The sequence below is a fragment of the Garra rufa genome, chromosome 18 (assembly GCF_049309525.1).
Source record: "Garra rufa chromosome 18, GarRuf1.0, whole genome shotgun sequence".
NCBI classification, from domain to species: Eukaryota; Metazoa; Chordata; class Actinopteri; order Cypriniformes; family Cyprinidae; genus Garra; species Garra rufa.
Genome location: NC_133378.1, coordinates 21,026,446 through 21,043,828, shown reverse-complemented (window position 1 = coordinate 21,043,828; position 17,383 = coordinate 21,026,446). Strand labels below are relative to the sequence as shown.

The 17,383-nt window shown below is 35.3% G+C and overlaps 2 protein-coding genes across 9 annotated transcripts in view; one reads left to right on the top strand and one right to left on the bottom strand.

Moving 5' to 3' along the window:
• Positions 1-11,737, top strand: part of megf6a (multiple EGF-like-domains 6a) — a 53,420-nt gene extending 41,683 nt beyond the window's left edge. The window contains exons 22-34 of the mRNA XM_073823020.1: positions 1,594-1,722; positions 3,235-3,363; positions 3,457-3,585; positions 3,674-3,802; positions 3,926-4,057; positions 5,990-6,118; positions 6,224-6,352; positions 6,473-6,601; positions 8,326-8,454; positions 8,564-8,692; positions 10,076-10,204; positions 10,288-10,416; positions 10,508-11,737. Of these exons, the coding sequence (XP_073679121.1) occupies positions 1,594-1,722; positions 3,235-3,363; positions 3,457-3,585; positions 3,674-3,802; positions 3,926-4,057; positions 5,990-6,118; positions 6,224-6,352; positions 6,473-6,601; positions 8,326-8,454; positions 8,564-8,692; positions 10,076-10,204; positions 10,288-10,416; positions 10,508-10,563 (1,607 nt within the window). The 3' untranslated portion in view covers positions 10,564-11,737. The remainder of the gene's footprint in view (positions 1-1,593; positions 1,723-3,234; positions 3,364-3,456; positions 3,586-3,673; positions 3,803-3,925; positions 4,058-5,989; positions 6,119-6,223; positions 6,353-6,472; positions 6,602-8,325; positions 8,455-8,563; positions 8,693-10,075; positions 10,205-10,287; positions 10,417-10,507) is intronic.
• Positions 11,738-12,960: 1,223 nt separating this feature from the next.
• The window catches only part of kcnab2b (potassium voltage-gated channel subfamily A regulatory beta subunit 2b), an 84,219-nt gene continuing 79,796 nt past the window's right edge, over positions 12,961-17,383 (bottom strand). For all 8 annotated transcript variants that reach the window (XM_073822897.1, XM_073822896.1, XM_073822892.1 and 5 more), the window contains 2 exons: positions 17,167-17,255; positions 12,961-14,885 (listed from right to left, as the gene is read on the bottom strand). In XM_073822897.1, the coding sequence (XP_073678998.1) occupies positions 14,796-14,885; positions 17,167-17,255 (179 nt within the window). In that variant the 3' untranslated portion in view covers positions 12,961-14,795. The remainder of the gene's footprint in view (positions 14,886-17,166; positions 17,256-17,383) is intronic.

Here is a 17,383-nt window from a genome sequence, read left to right as displayed (position 1 = left end):
TACCCACAAATTCTTGAAGGCGTCGGTTACAACCCAAATATGTCTCTTATTCCTTAACATTACATAGGCAAATAACTAAGAACTAAACAAAGGCGGTAATTCAGTAACCTAATTGCCGGATATCTTACAGTTCTTTGTTGAAAAATAATTAACAATATAAAAAATGATTTAAAACACTCAGAGTGTACCCCTAATCTTGACCCCTATGCTGATATGAAGTTATACTTCAAAATTGTTAATTAAGGATCTTATTGGATTCCAAATTCTTGTAAATATTTTCTGTCTATCTGTTATATTATATCTCAGCTCTTCTAGGGGTAACACATAACTTAAGTCTCTTAGCCAAACTTCAAATACAGGCACAACTTCAGACTTCCATTTCTGTAAAATTGCCTTTTTTGCTAAGATGCATAAAGAAACAGCTTGTGACACATATTTGCTTCATATATCTGAGGTATCTCCAAAAATGCCCAATTTTGGCTCAGGTGACAAATCAATTTTATATGCTTCTGAAATAAATCTGAATATACTTCGCCAGAATGGTCTAATTTTATGACATGTCCAAAATAGATGAGACAACGTGCCGTCTGAGATTTTACATTTGTTACATACTGAGGATACATTTGGGAAAATCTTATGTAGTTTGGTCTTTGAATAATGAAGTCTATGAATAACTTTAAATTGGATCACACTATGCCTTGCGTTAATAGAACATTCATGAATTTCATTGAGACAATTTTCCTATGACTTGCTAGACAATTCTATACCAAGTTCCTTTTCCCATTCTTTCTTAATATGATCAGTTACATTCACCTTTTCCAATAGTAAAGCATAAAAGAAAGAAACAGCTCCTCTTTCTATTGGACTGCGATTACATAGAATTTCCAGAGTTGGATGTGTAGTCATGTTTTCAAAACCAGTGAAATGTTTCCTAGTAAAATCTCTAATTTGAAAGTACCGAAAAAAAATCTGTTGATAAAAGGTCATATTTTAATTTAAGTTGACTAAATGAGCAAAATTTCTTATCTCTTATAGAAATTAAACCCTTTTGCTTCCATTGGGAGAAAACCTTATCTTGCAAACCAGGGGTAAAGGCGTGGTTTTTACTAATTGGGATGTCCAAATATATATGTGGAAGATCCAAAAATGATTTGATCTGTTTCCAAATCTTTAGGGAGTTATTTATTACTATATTTCCGTTATAAAACCTTGACTCAATTTTTATTGGAATATTCAGTAAAGCCTTTAAAGATATCATCCTACAAGAGGATTCTTCAAACCAAACCCATTCTGGTATCTCCACTTTATTCTCTGGAGTTTGTCTCCACCAAGAAAGGAACTGTAAATTAGCAGCCCAGCAGTAACATCTGAAGGAAGGAAGACTGAATCCTCCTTCTGCTTTTGGCTTGCATAAGTGTTTTTTTAGATATTCTGATAGTTTTATAATTCCATATAAAAGAAATAATTATAGACTCTAACTTTGTAAATACCATTATGTAATTATTTAAATAAAATGTGATCAGTTGACTCCTTTTATACCAGAATCATTTTCAACTGAAAGTTCAGATCTTTTGTTTGTCTGTTTTTCCCCAGAGTGCCTAGCTGGCTTCTATGGTGTGGGCTGTCACCAGCACTGCTTGTGCCAGAATGGAGGGTCATGTGACCGAATCAGTGGGCACTGCACATGTCAAAGTGGATGGACTGGAGTGGCATGTGAACTGGGTAAGACATAAACCACACATTTAAAAACACAACAGCATTTCTAATGCTGTTTCATGCACTACCAGTCAAAAGTTTTTGAACAGTAAGATTTTTAATGTGCTTGCATTTATTTGATTCAAAGTACAGCAAAAACTGTCAAATGTTGAAATATTTGTACTATTTAAAATAACTGTTTTCTGTTTGAATATATTTTAAAAAGTAATTTATTCCTGTGATTTCAAAGCTGAATTTTTAGCATCATTACTCCAGTCACATGATCCTTCAGAAATCATTCTAATACTCTAATTTGCTGCTCAAAAAACATTTATTATTATTATTTTGAAAACAGCTAAATATAATTATTTCAGGTTTATTTGATGAAGACAAAGCATTTAAAAGCGACTGCTGAGAACCCATCTTTTTCAACACTATTTGACTCAATAATAATAATAATAATAATAAAAACTTTGTTCTCCTCTATTTCTTGATCTTCCCTTTCTAGCCTGTACTTATCTAACAACGCCTGATATATGGTATTTTTGAGCACTTCCTATGTTGATCTACCTCCTTAGGACAAATTACTTGTTGTATTCCCAATTGTAAGTCACTTTGGATAAAAGTGTCTGCTAAATGAATAAATGTAAATGTAAATTTAAGACAGCATTTATCTGAAAATCTGAAAACATTATAAATATTTTATCATCAATTTTGATATATTTAAAGCATCCTTGCTAAATAAAAATATTAATATATGTGACCCTGGACCACAAAACCAGTCTTAAGTCGCTGGGGTATATTTGTAGCAATAGCCAAAAATGCATAGTATAGGTCAAAATTATTGATTTTTCTTTTATGCCAAAAATTATTAGGAAATTAAGTAAAGATCATGTTCCATGAAGATTTTTTGAAAAATTCCTACTATAAATATATCAAAATGTAATTTTGATTAGTAATATGCATTGTTAAGAACTTAATTTGGACAACTTTAAAGGTGATTTTCTCAGTATTTTGATTTTTTTGCACCCTCAGATTCCAGATTTTCAAATAGATGTATCTCGGCCAAATATTATCCTATCTTAACAAACCATGCATCAATAGAAAGCTTATTTATTGAGCTTTCATATGATGTATATATCTCAGTTTTGTAAAATTGAACCTTATGACTGGTTTTGTGGTTCAGGGTCACATATATAATTTATCTAAAATATAATAATAAAAATGTTTCTTGCACAGCAAACCAGCATATTAGAGAATTTAGCTTTGATCACAGGAATAAATTACATTTTAAAATATATTCAAATAGAAAGCAGTTATTTTAAACAGTAAAAGTATTTCACAATATTACTGCTTTTGCTGTATTCTGAAGCAAATAAATGCAGGCTTAGTTAGAAGAAGAGGCTTCTTTAAAAAAAAAAACATTCAAATCTTACTGTTCAAAAACTTTTGACTGGTAGTGAAAATATATAGTGACTCTCAGATGCCAAATAGACAATTGTGTTTTTCAAACATCGTGTTTATGTGTTTTGTGTTAAGAATGTGCTCTGGGACATTTTGGCATCGACTGTCAACACAAATGTGAGTGTGAGAATGGCGGCGTGTGTGACCGACAGAATGGAAGGTGCTCCTGTCCAGCAGGCTGGATGGGCTCAAGCTGTGAGATGGGTAAAAAACATCATAGTGCCTTGGTAGTCATCATAATGTCTGCTTTTGCAAGACATAACATACATTTATTCCCATTCTGTTTGTTTTAATCAGCATGTACTCAAGGTTTATATGGTCCAGAATGTAAGCAGCACTGCAGATGTGATCATAACGCCCCATGTCACCACATCACCGGCACCTGTATATGTCCTGCAGGCTGGAGAGGGTCGCACTGCGAGAAAAGTATTTCTTTTATCCCAATCTTGTTTGTCTGTCATATTGCCCTCTGCTGGCAGATCCGGTGTAGTGTAACTCATTTGTGCTCTTTCAGTTTGTTTACCTGGTTCATATGGGAAGCGATGCGCTCAGCGATGCCACTGTCCTCGCGGCACTTCCTGCAACCATGTGACTGGAGAGTGTGGCTGCCCACCTGGATTTACTGGTAACGGCTGTGAGCGGAGTGAGTGATTGTCTCCTGATCTCATTACACTCATGGTGAAATGTGTTTGACAGCATATCAGTTGCTAAACACTAATCCTGCTGCCCTGGATCTCAAAGGTTGTTTTGTTCCTCTGCTCTGCAGTATGTCAGTCAGGTACATTCGGACTGAACTGTAATCAGGTGTGCCAGTGCTCTGAGGTTAATCAACTTTGTCACCCCGTCACGGGTGTCTGCTACTGTGCTCCAGGATATCACGGCAGCAAGTGTGATACAGGTGTGCCCTTCATGATCTTTCTTCTTTCATCTTAATAAGTCACATACTGTACATTGAGATGAACAGAAACTATTTGACTTGCTGTATGGAAAAAAAACATAGTAATTTATTTATTAACACACCAGACAGGTTAAATATGCTTTTATGTAGCTGTATACAAGCACAGTTATGTCACAGGCATTGATTGTTTTTAACTAACTGTAACACTTTACAATAAGGTTCCATTTGTTAACATGATATCTTATTTTAAAGTGTTACATTGAACAGTTGATATAATGTCAACAAAGATGAATAAATACTAAAACAAACATATTGCTCATTTTGACAATTGCTCAATTCTGACTTCATTTCTCAGATTTGATTCCGACTTTATAACTCGCAGTTGCAAGTTTATATCTATATTCTGAGAAAAAAGTCAGAATTGCCAGTTTGACTCATTTTGTTACCAATTTTCACAACTGCAAGTTTATATCACACAATTCTGACTTAATTTCTTAGATTTGTGAATTTAGATCTCGCACTTCTGACTTTATAACTCGCAATTGCAGTTTTATATCTTAATTCTGAGAAAAAGTTAGATTTGCGAGTTTGACTATAAATGTATTACATTTTCGCAATTGCAAGTTTATATCACCCAATTCTGACTTCATTTCTCAGATTTGTGAATTTATATCTTGCAATTTTGACTTCATTTCTTAGATTTTTGAATTTATATCTCGCAATTCTGACTTTATATCTCGCAATTGGAAGTTTATATCTCAATTCTGAGAAAAAAGTCAGAATTGCCACTTTGACAAATTTTCACAACTGTGAGTTTATATCACGCAATTCTGACTTAATTTCTCAGATTTGTGAATTTATCTCTTGCAATTCTGGCTCCATTTCTTAGATTTGTGAATTTATATCTTGCAATTCTGACTATATCTCGCAAATGGAAGTTTGTATCTGAATTCTGAGAAAAAAAGTCAGAATTGCCAGTTTATATCACCCAATTCTGACTTCATTTCTCAGATTTGTGAATTTATCTTGCAATTCTGACTTTATAACTCGCAATTGCAAGTTTATATTTTATATTTTAATTATGAATTATGAAAAACATTCTCAGATTTATAAAGTCAGAATTGCGTGATATAAACTTGCAAATTTAAAGCAAAAGTTGTTTATATTTCACAGTTTGTGTCATGCAATTGCAAGCAAAAATTTCGGAATTGTGAGATAAAAAGATGCAGTTATTTTTTACATTTTTAAAAATCAGTGGCAGAAATTGCAGGATTTGCATGAGTCATGGAATTTTTGGAATATCATGGATTTTTAAAAAAGGTCTATTCCAGACATTGAGAGTCAGGGAATTTTATATTTATTTTGTCCAAGTCATGGAATATCAGGGGGTTTTGTTTGTTGCTTTAAATGTTTTGTTTCCATTTATCAAAATTTAATTTTTCTATGCTGTATTATTGTTTTTTATTTTGTTGTTTCATGCATTTTGTTATGGTTAGATTATGGTTATGAAAGCATAAAAAACTAATTAATTTCTGTAGAAATAGTACAAAAAAAGTGTTTTGTTATTAAAAATGTCTGTGAACAAGTAAATAAAGCTTGCTGCTGGATGGATCCATTCATTATAGGTCATGGAAATTCAGCTTTTTAGTTATTTAAAGTCAGGGAAATGTCAGGGAATTTGATATTTGGCTTAGAGTGGGAACCCTAAAATAGGCTTTCATAGATATGTGATGTAAAAGAAAAAAAATCTGTAAATGTCAAATTGTGGAAGAAGTGTGAAAATGTAATTTAATTATATTTACTTGGGATATATAAGCTATGAAATTAGCTTTAGCAAGACAAAAAATATTTAAAAGTCATTTGTATTAGTGGTCAAAATGTTCATTGTTGAAGAAACATCTACATTCTATTGTTTTAAATGTTCTTGTTTAGAGTGTGCGGTAGGCCGTTATGGTCCCAACTGTGAGCAGGAGTGCCAGTGTCTGAATAACGGAGTGTGCAAGACCAGCACTGGAACCTGTACCTGCCCACCGGGCTACATTGGACCCAACTGCAATATCAGTCAGTCACACTTTTTTAATCATTGTCCTATAACAAATATCGTCTCATTTTGATTTTTTTTTTATTTGAATGTAATCACTAACAGACTGCTCTTTCTCTCTAAAGCCTGCCCATCAGGGCGTTACGGGCAAGACTGTGCACGAGTGGCTTTGTGTGGTGAAGGGGCCCGGAGTGATTCGGTCACAGGCAGATGTGTGTGCAAAGCTGGTCAGCGAGGGGAAGACTGCAGCAAAGGTCTGACTGTGTTCCTGCTGAAAGTGATGGTGATTTGTAATGTAAAAGTGAGGGATTGAGTAATGTTTTGCTGGGTTAAGTTTGTATGAAATAAACTGATGCAGAGTAATTGTGTCTCAGGTTGTCCTAAGGGCTGGTTTGGAGAGGACTGTGCTCAGCGCTGTAACTGCAGTAATGGAGGCCTATGCGATGCGACTACAGGAAACTGCACCTGTGGGCTGGGCTGGACAGGAGACAGCTGTGATAGAGGTCATATATACACACACACACACACACACACAGGTGCGTATATATATATATATATATATATATATATATATATATATATATAAATACACCCCCTTTACCAAAATAAGAGTGATCATACAAATTGCATGTTATTGTTTGTTTAGTACTGACCTGAATAGGATATTTCACACAAAATATGTTTACATATAGTTCACAAGAGAAAATAATAGTTGAATTTATAAAAATTACCCTGTTCAAAAGTTTACATCCCCTTAATTCTTAAAGGAGAAGTCTGGTGTGATATTGACCTAAAGTGTATTGAATCATGATACCGAGTGTGAACGTACCTTGAATATCTCATCTCGGTTTGTAGCCAATGTAAATAAATCACTGTTTTATGCCATTTACGAGGCACAAAGTAGCTCCACACTTCATTGGTAGACTTCCAAGGGCCCTGACATTTAAAACGAGACATTGAGAACTCATAAAAAGGACCGGTAGTTTATTTACGAGAAGATTTATACAGACAGTTCCTGCAAGAAAAAATCCGGTCGCCGCCATCTTGAATTTAGTCACGATAAGTCGAGTGTCGAGCAGGAAGGAAACTACAACCTGGTAAGTTGATAACCTGATAAGTTCCTTCCTGCTCGTCACTTGACTTATCGTGACTAAATTCAAGATGGCGGCGGCCGGTGATTTTACTAAGGGGAATGTCTGTATAAATCTTCTCGTAAATAAACTACCGGTGCTTTTTCAAAGTTCTCAATGTCTCGTTTTAAATGTCAGGGCCCTTGGAAGTCTACCAATGAAGTGTGGAGCTACTTTGTGCCTCGTAAATGGCATAAAACAGTGATTTATTTACATGGCTACTTCGATGCCCTATTGACTCTCATTGACAACCTGTTGTTAGCATCGGCTAACTGACCCCAGATTTCGGACAGCAGGACACAAACCGAGATGAGATATTCAAGGTACGTTCACACTCGGTATCATGATTCAATACACTTTAGGTCAAAATCACACCGGACTTCTCCTTTAATACTGTGTACCTAAATGATCCACAGCTGTGTTTTTTTTTTGTTTGCTTAGTGATAGTTGTTCATGAGTCCCCTGTTTGTCCTGAAGAGTTAAATTGTCTGCTGTTCTTCAGAAAAATCCTTCAGGTCCCACAAATTTTGGGGTTTTCCAGCATTTTTGTGTATTTGAACCCTTTCCAACAGTGGTGACTGTGGGACTCATATGCAACTATTACAGAAGGTTTGAAAACTCACTGATGCTCCAGAAGGAAAAACCATGCATTAAGAGCTGGGGGGTGAAAACTTGATTTAAAAATCAGGGTCAATTTTACTTATTTTGTCTTCTGGAAAACATGTAAATATCTTCTGTAGCCTCTAAAGGGCAGTGAAATGAAAAAAATGAAAAATATGATATTTAGGTAAAATAAGAGAAATGTACACATCTCCATTTTGTTCAAAAGTTTTCACCCTTCTGAAGCATCAGTAAGTATTTGAACCTTCTGTAATAGTTGCATATGAGTCGTCCCTTAGTTGTCCTCAGTGTGAAAACATGGATCTCAAAATCACACAGTTTTATATATATATATATATATATATATATATATATATATATATATATATACTTTTTTTGTCTAAACACATAAAAAATAATGACTTATAATGTGTAATATGAAAAAGGCAAATAGTACATTATTAAATTCTGTTTAAATGTGATATTGTGTTGATCAGGGTGTCCCAGAGGCCGATATGGGGCTGACTGTAGGGAAATGTGTGATTGTAAAAATAACGGCACCTGTGACAGAGTGACGGGCGAGTGTCACTGTTCTCCTGGGTACTACGGACATCTCTGTGAACATGGTGAGAAAATCATCTGTTTCATCTAATTTTGCATCCTGACCAATTTAGTCAGTTATGTAATGATTCTAATTATTATTATTTTATTGTGTTTTTTTTTTTTTATCAAAAGCGTGCCCTGTTGGTTTCCATGGACATCGCTGTCAGCTTTTGTGTGACTGCCGTGCCAATGCACCTTGCGACCCTGCAACTGGCCGCTGCCTCTGTTCTCCAGGAAATCAAGGACTCCGCTGTGATAGAGGTGCAGAAGATATCAATGTTTTATTATCAGTGTATTTTTTTAACAATTCTTTGAAAAGAAAGTTTAAAAAAAAAATATTGAACATTTGAATTTTGGAAATATTTTAGTCACTCTTAGTCAATCATTTAATGCATCCTTGCTAAGTAAAAGTATTGATTTTTTTTAAAGGTGCCATAGAATGGAAAACTGTATTTACCTTGGCATAGTTAAATAATAACAGTTCAGTACATGGACATGACATACCGTGAGTCTCAAACACCATCGTTTCCCCCTTCTTATATAAATCTGGTGTTTGCAAAAGACCACTGAAAAAGAGGCCAATTCCAACATAACACCAACTATGATGTTATAGTCATGATCAATAATAGTTACACCCCCAACATTTGCATAGCCCAATCATCAGACATTCTGCAGGTAGGCTATTGTGAAAAAACAAAGCGAGGACAATAGCGAAAATGGCAGATTACGGAAATAAATGTTACGTTCCAGGTTGTGCAGGGGATGTTAAGTGCAGGGGTGGGTTGGTGTCTGTACTCAGAAAGGCAAGGAAAACAAATAAGGCGATCTAATAAAATAAGGTGAGCCACTGAAGATACAGGGTTAGCTTCTTGCTAGCGCTAGCCTGTTACATTGCAGTACATAAGATTTCACTTAGCACATAAACAGAGTAAGGAGAGATGACTGCGCGGACGATGGCGAATGATTTGCAGATCCTGATCACCGCTGACAGCATCTAAACTTATCAAATGTGCTAAGTACTGCCGCTGTAGTATAACGCTACACAGAGCACCTGCGATTGCAAATCTCAAAAGTGAAACTAAAAAGTTATCGTGCATTCAAAACGGCAGTTTTAATGCCCCGCATATTAATAGCGACTCAAGCTTTGTATTAAATATATATTTTCCTTCATGTGTTTCCTTCCTGTTGTGCTGCTAAATAAGCCGCTTTGTGAAACAGCCAATCAGAGCAAAGCTCATCATTATGATTCATGAACCTTCCAAATAAGGCAATAACAGACCATTTAATTCTAGGGGCAAATCCTAGGGTTGTAAATGGACTTGTAAATCCGTTTCTTGAGAATTTTTGCCCTGTCCTATGCCATATACCTTCTATGTAGATATCAGAGAATAATTTAAAATATTGTATCAATGCATTCTATGGCATCTTTAAATGATAAATGATATTCTATATCTATACATCTATATCTGTATAGTATCTGCATGTATCTCTGATGTTTTAAAATGAGCAGGCAAAGTGCTCAAATTTTAAAACAAATGTAAATTCATATCCCAGTCACATTTGTTTTGGTTAAATATTACTCACACAATATAAAAGTTTTTGTACTGTGCATTTTTTTTTTCTCATGTAAACTGTATGTTTCAGAGTGTGATCCAGGCAAATTTGGGCCTAATTGTGTCCACAAATGTGACTGTGACGGAGACACACCATGTGACCCTGTCAGTGGCAGGTGTCTGTGTGCACCTGGGAAAACAGGACCACGTTGTGATACAAGTAAGCCTTCCACCAAATTTTTATCTTTTTAGTTTTTTTTCCTTAGTCACTTAGTCAAAAATGTAGTTTTGCATTCTCATCAGACTGTGGAGTGAATCAGTTTGGGCCTGACTGCTCAGAAAGATGCGAATGTCACAACGGAGGTCAGTGCAATCCACGCAATGGACGCTGCACCTGTCTCAACGGTTGGGTCGGACCGAGCTGTCAAGAGGGTAATTTCACTGTTGTTAATTAAAAACAAATCCTTCATTTTTACAGTAATCTCAAAGAATAATTTTACTGTATCATTTTTGTTCATAACAGGGATCACGTCTAGTCAAAACACTAATAGAAGCAAAAGGAAGGACTCATCGGTATAGCATGTATAGATCTGTCAACTGTAAACTGACCTGGCTTAATTTGTGAGTGGACTTATGGCTATCATTGAAGCTTTGTAGCATTTTTAGAACACAAGGAAACACCAAACCAGATGACTCTGATGAGGACAAACTCTTGTGGCAGTTAAAGTGGAGGAGACTTCTGTTAGTTAGGCAATAAATGAAACACTTTCTCATGGAAAAGTGGACAACATGAAGTCCAACATGAAGGAGAAGACTATATATATTGAAGTTCCTCCTGGATGAGGATGAATTCAAACTGAGTTTCTTCAGCATCAGTTCTGCTCAGGGAGCTTGAACTTCCTAATGACCTCAGTTTAACTCTAATCAAGAAAAGCACCAAATCGAGGCCTTCGCCTTACCTGAAACTGAACTGAACTCCACTGCCTCTGTGGTCTTACACAGGGCTTAAAGGGATAGTCCATCCCAAAAAAATTTTGTTATCATTTATTTAACCTTATTTTACGGTTTGGTATTCATTTAACCCCAGGTTTTGTCTTGAGTGAGAGTATTTGAGTATCTTACATTCATTCATGATGAATGTAAATAATTTCTTTAACATTTTAGGTAGAATTTTGCACACAATTAAACAAATTTGTTACTGCTGTATAATATTTGTTGACATATTGTCATATTTCAAAATATTTCAGTAATACAAAACTGGAGTCATTTTTTTTAACCTGTGTACATACTGTATGAATGTAAGTTTTCATGTGTACAATTTTATTTGAAAGAAACCTGTACTGTAAACCTTGTAATCACTATGATTCCTTATGTTGAACCAGTGTTTTGTCCTTTTAGGCTTTTTGCTATAGATGTATTTTTGTACAGTACCATATCTACATAACTATGTATTCATGAAGTGTGATTTGCATTCTCAATGCAGACTATGAACTCAAAAGAAAATGTATATTTCATTATTTCTGCAGCTAAGCCAAGGCCAAAGATAGCACTTAAAACCTTGTTTTTTTCTGCAACCATGGAAAACATGGCTGATGCTTTTTCTTTGTTTTGTAATGGTTGATTTTCTGGAAGCTTACGAATGTTTTATTCATGATTAAACGTCTCTAAGGGGTGTAGAAATAGGCATTGAATTTTTAAAGAATGTTTTTGAAAACTGCAGTCAAAGAATAAATATTTCATATGCTGTTCTGTACTCTTAAGGTGTTTAAGGGGCAGAAATAATCACAAAGATATTAACATTACTTTGCAATTTGCACAAGGCTGAACTATAATTTTTTAGATTTGCCAAAAAGGTGGGGAAAAAACATTTAACTGGTACTTCTCTTCATGCTTTTTTCATTTTCCAGAATAAAATACTATTTGTTTTATTAAAAATTCTTGGCACCCTGTAATGCTCTAAAATAATACAATATGTTACACATTTACACATGGTCTTTAGACACAGAAAATGCAAAGACTATATTAAAGAATTTTGGAATAATTTATTTTCAGTTGTTTGAAGCTGTACATGTTTTTTCTTCAAGCACAATGTCATAAGCAATAATTGCCAATGAAAAAAATAAATGAAGGCAAATGTGATAATGGTCATTAAGACCAGTATAGTATATATATATTTAGATTATATACATGTTATCAAACCATTCCATTATGTATCTACAGAAATCACCATAACTTAATGCATATCTGTAACAGTAATGGTCAGAATAATAGAATAGGTTATACCAAAAAACAGTCTTATCAAATCAGCTTCAAAACATCAGATTTCCTGTACATACAGTTACTCCTGTTGACAATATTGGACTATTATTTTTTTATTTTACAGCAAAGTATTCAACTTAGGCTCATTCTACAACAACCTCTATCTTTGCAGGGGGAAAAAAAACTGTACACCAACAATTTCTTTAATTTTGCCATCTAATTACTGACAACATATTATGGCTTCCTGAGCGAAAGCAAACCACTGACATCTCATATAATAGATGCAGCCTGACTCAACATACAAATGACAAATATAAGGACATTTACAATGACCCTCAGCTAAAGGCAACTGAAGTAACGCCTTCCACTTCTATCAAAACCAGTGGTCTTTGGTTAAAGTGCTACTTCAAAAAGCCTGTTTTTTTTTGTTTAAAAGTACTGTATATTTGGCGCATTTCCTCTTCTAAGACTCGATGTCCCTGGTGAAAAAACCAGCTAAAACCAGCCTAGGCTGGTTGGCTGGTTTTAGCTGGTCAACCAGCCTGGTTTTAGCTGGTCATAGCTGGGAGGCAGGCTGGTTTTAGAGGGGTTTTGGCCATTTTTCCAGCCTGGCCAGGCTGGGAGACCAGCTAAAACCAGCCATTTCCAGCTTAAACCAGCTAAGACCAGCCAACCAGCCTATGCTGGTTTTAGCTGTTTTTTTCAGCAGGGGTAGCTCAGACGACAAACCCTTAGAAGCTGCATTACATTCTAACTACAGGTCAACACTTTCATACTCAGCCAAGCATAAGCATTGTTCTACACTAAAATAATAGGCCATCATTAAAATTCATTTTTATGTACATGCAGCCAACCGTAGTGCGACTCCTTGATGTTCAGTAAAAAGTCCATTTATATTGGAATGAGTGTCCGAATGTTTTGAACTGCCTTGATATGTTCTAAATTTATTTTGGCATTTATTTGAACGATAATAATTATGATAACAAATAAATTACTCCATAAAGCCTCTGTCAACCCCCACCTTATGCTTACTATTGACCACTGATGTTTTTAAATGCCATGATGCATACACTATTCTGTTGGTACAGATGAAACATGCTAAATAAATGGTTGCCACTGAATATTTAGCATTAGTACTAAGTAAGGCATATAATCTAGTAATTCTCAGACAGCAAATTAACACTGTCCTAATCGTTGGTTTATCAGTTTGAAAACGTCTAAGATATGATTTACCAGTAACTTACACTAAGAAGAAAAGATCCACAGCCTAGAGAATATTATTGTAAACTATCATTAATCAAAAGCGATAGTTAATTCATCGAATCAAATGAGTAATGTCAAATTTAAAGTGGTTATGGAGGGATGTACTTCCAGTCAGTAGAGGGCGCCATTGGACAAAATAATAATAATAAAGTTGGAGTTTACGCAGGCTATACATAGACAAGGACAACAAACATTAATAATGCCTTCAAAAATCCTTAGACAGTCTTGTTTAAATACTGACCGACAGAAAAACAAAAATCCAGTGCGCTCAAAATGATTCTGATAACTGAACAACCATTAAAATATAAATAGTAGCCTAACAGAGATTTCCACATTGACAACAACTTAAAATATACAACATTAAGGTGTAAAACACTGAATACAGATGCCGAGTACCAAATAACATTATAAACCTTAGGTCACGTGATCAAACGACCTTTTACGCGGGGTTCGAAGGAAACAGTTACAGCAGGGCAGAGCACAGAAATATCTTTGGTTTCAGCCCGACGAAGCTGTGACCAGCACTCAACTACTATATCAGGTCATTTGCTTCTTGGAAAAGGTTTTAAACGTAAAAAGAACAATGAGTTTACAAACACTTCCTGATATTGCACATTATTGAGGCCTGTATTTGATATTCTATTTAGTAGCACAACCCAAGCTTACAGTATTATATGTAACTTTACAATGGCTTCCCCTTCTATATTTAGAACTAAAACAGCCAGAAATGATAAAGCTTGTAGTATAAATGAGGTCTTGTAAACAAGCACTACATTGGCTATCAATTTTGATATAAAACTAAATGCCTTATTTCGTTTATTCAATGTAACGTTCTGCATTCACCAAAGTGCTTCATTACTTCCTGTGAGCTTATGTGAATGTATCTGTTTTCCAAAATGTAGGAAAAAAGCATGTGCCATGGCCAGTGGATCTCATGCATTTCTAGACTAAGTACAAATTCTGGATCCCTAATACTGCACTTCTTAGTGTTGACTACAAGGGGACAAAGGGGAGGAGGAGGAAGCGAGCCGGTGCGCTTGGTTTTCTTGGTTGTTGGAGTGGCGTTCTGCTTATTGAGCCGGCCTAGCTGATTTTGTGCGTGAGCATGCTTCCCTTCTGCCCGTGCGGTTCTCGGCCTCCTCTCAGGCTAATGTCGGCAGACTCCATGTAGTGTGCGAGTTGGCGTCTCCTGTGGGACCGGTGATGGTGCTGGTCCCATGTGCCAATGTTTTTTTTCAGTCAAAGCTCAGAGAAAGAAGCAGGTCGACACAGTGTCACTGGCTTTCCTTTTAGGAGCGGTAGTCCTTTTTACTGTAGGGCTTGTTGCCTAGGATACTGTCCACTTCGTGTATAATTGATGATGATAATTTTGGAAGAACCTGGAAGAATGTTGGATTGAGGTTTAATGGGTTTTTCAATGTTACAAATTTATTAGTAACAAAATATGTTGGCCAAAAAAAAACTATAATAAACTGACAGTGAGAATTTTAACTATATGTGAACCTGGACCACAATACCAATCATGAGGGTCAATTTCTTTTAAATTAAGCTGAACAAACAAGCTTTCCATTGATGTACAGTATAGTTTGTTAGGATAGGGCAATATTTGGCTAAGATACAACTATTTGAATCTGGAATCCAAAAATTTAGAAAATTGAGAATTATAAAGTTGTCCAAATGAAGTTGTTAGAAATGCATACTACTAATCACAAATGAAGTTTTGATATATTTGCGGCAGGAAATTTACAAAATATCTTCATGGAGCATGATCTTTACTTAAATATCCTAATGATTTTTGGCATAAAAGAAAAATTTATCATTTTGACCCATATTTTTGGCTACAAATATACCCATGCTAACTAAGACTGGTTTTGTGGTCCACAAATAGTAGGCCTGCTATGTGTTTATTTATACACGAACGGCTCATGATCCAGTGTTTTAAAGTCTCAGAGTGGCTCAATTCACAATTCACTTGGGTCACTTATAATGTGATTTTGGAAACACAACATGCAACAACTATCTTTCCAGACTTGTAATGAGAAGTTATAATCAGTCTGTTGTCAGCACAAAGGAAGCTTTAAGGGTTCCTTGTGGTTTTCTGACAAAATAGAAGTTTGATGGTTTAATGTTTAAAAACTAAGAAATTAAGACAGCCATAAATATTAGTATATCTGTTTTATTTTACTGTAATACAATAGAGATAGTACAACAGTAGTACAATAATAACTGTCTTAAACAATTATCTTGCAGTTATTAAGGTTTACAAGAGTTTATTTATTTAGTAATCATAATAATCACAATAAACTGATCATAATTTTCTCTTTTTATTCAGAATATATGAGTATATGAATAATATTAATAATCATATTTTTAAAATAAATTATTTTAATTATATTATGTATTATACTGATTTAAATCTTTACATTTTTGCCCAACAATGCGTTTTTATTTGTAATCACACCATATCAAAATAATAATAAAAATTACTAATGCAATTAGATTTCCACCCCAAATTGTGCAGCCTTAGCATCTAGTATAGGGTGACCAGACGTCCCGAAAAATTCGGGACAGTCCCGAAATCTAAGCTGCTGTCCCGAATCCCGCTCTAATTGTCCCGAAAATTATACTGAAGCAAAATCTTAAATAGTTATTGTCTGATAAAACATAAAAAACTGTCAGTGGAGCGAGGTTGAGTCATCCTGCAGCCTGGCAACCAGCCCCCGCCGGCTGCTCATTGGCTGCAGCATCTTGTTTTTTTTTTTTTTTTATACCGTAGGTACCGTGATATACCGTTGGCGCGCATTAAGATATGCACTGATAAGCAAATTTTCATTCATGAAATTGACATGGCTGGTGTACCGGAACCCCAACATGCTGCAAAAAAGCTAAAACGTCTCTGCAGGTCAAAAATCAACATCGTTTTATACATGTTTTGGACTATGGGGGCGCTATTATTTTGATTACATGAAATGGTTGCACCGGTGAGCTACTGCCACTACCAGTTGCTATTTTTACCACAACACAACTCATAAAATAAAATACTGACACAATGCCACATTGTGCAGCTTTTTATTGTAATTTTCAGTCGAAGGGCAACAAGAGAAGCGATGTAAGCCTTCACTGCTTTCCTAGCGATAAGAAGAGGAGCAAAGAATGGGAAGATGCTTGTGGACAAATAAAACTTCCTAAAGACCTGCGTCTTTGTTCTCTCCACTTCAGCCCTGATACCTTTAGCTGTGGTCATTGTATCAGTATTTTAATTTCCAAGTTGTTTTGTTATAAAAATAGCAACAAGTAGCACCAGTAGCTCACCAAATGCAGCCATTTCACGTCATTGAAATAATGGCACCCCCCCACAGTCCAAAATATTTATAAAACAATGTGGATTTTTTAAATAACGTAAATCTTTCATGGGTTTTCTACTACATATTTCAGTAAGAGACATCATTTACGCTATATTAAGCCATACAAGTCTTAATATCCGGGTTTCCCTTTAAAGTGGTAGCTTGTTTAAAAATGTTTAAAAAATTCCAAAGTTTAAAAATGTGTTGCTCATTTTCACGAAAAACGAAAAGCTCAGCATTTCATCTATCGTATTTCTGTTAACAGAATGAAAAGCTTTGTTCATATATGTACTGTATTCTGCTGTGAGTGGCTCACCTGAATGGCTCCTATGTTCTCCAACAGCTGATCAGTGCTGGAGGCCCCCAGCAGCACACAACTCACCCCTTCATTCCTCAGACACCACGCTAGAGACACACCAAAGCACAGACACTTCACATCTCTCTAAACACTATAAACAGTCAACAGAAAGTGTCTAGAACTGTAAATGTGAAAGACATTCGAAAACTCAACCAAAAATCTGGCCTCAGGTAAC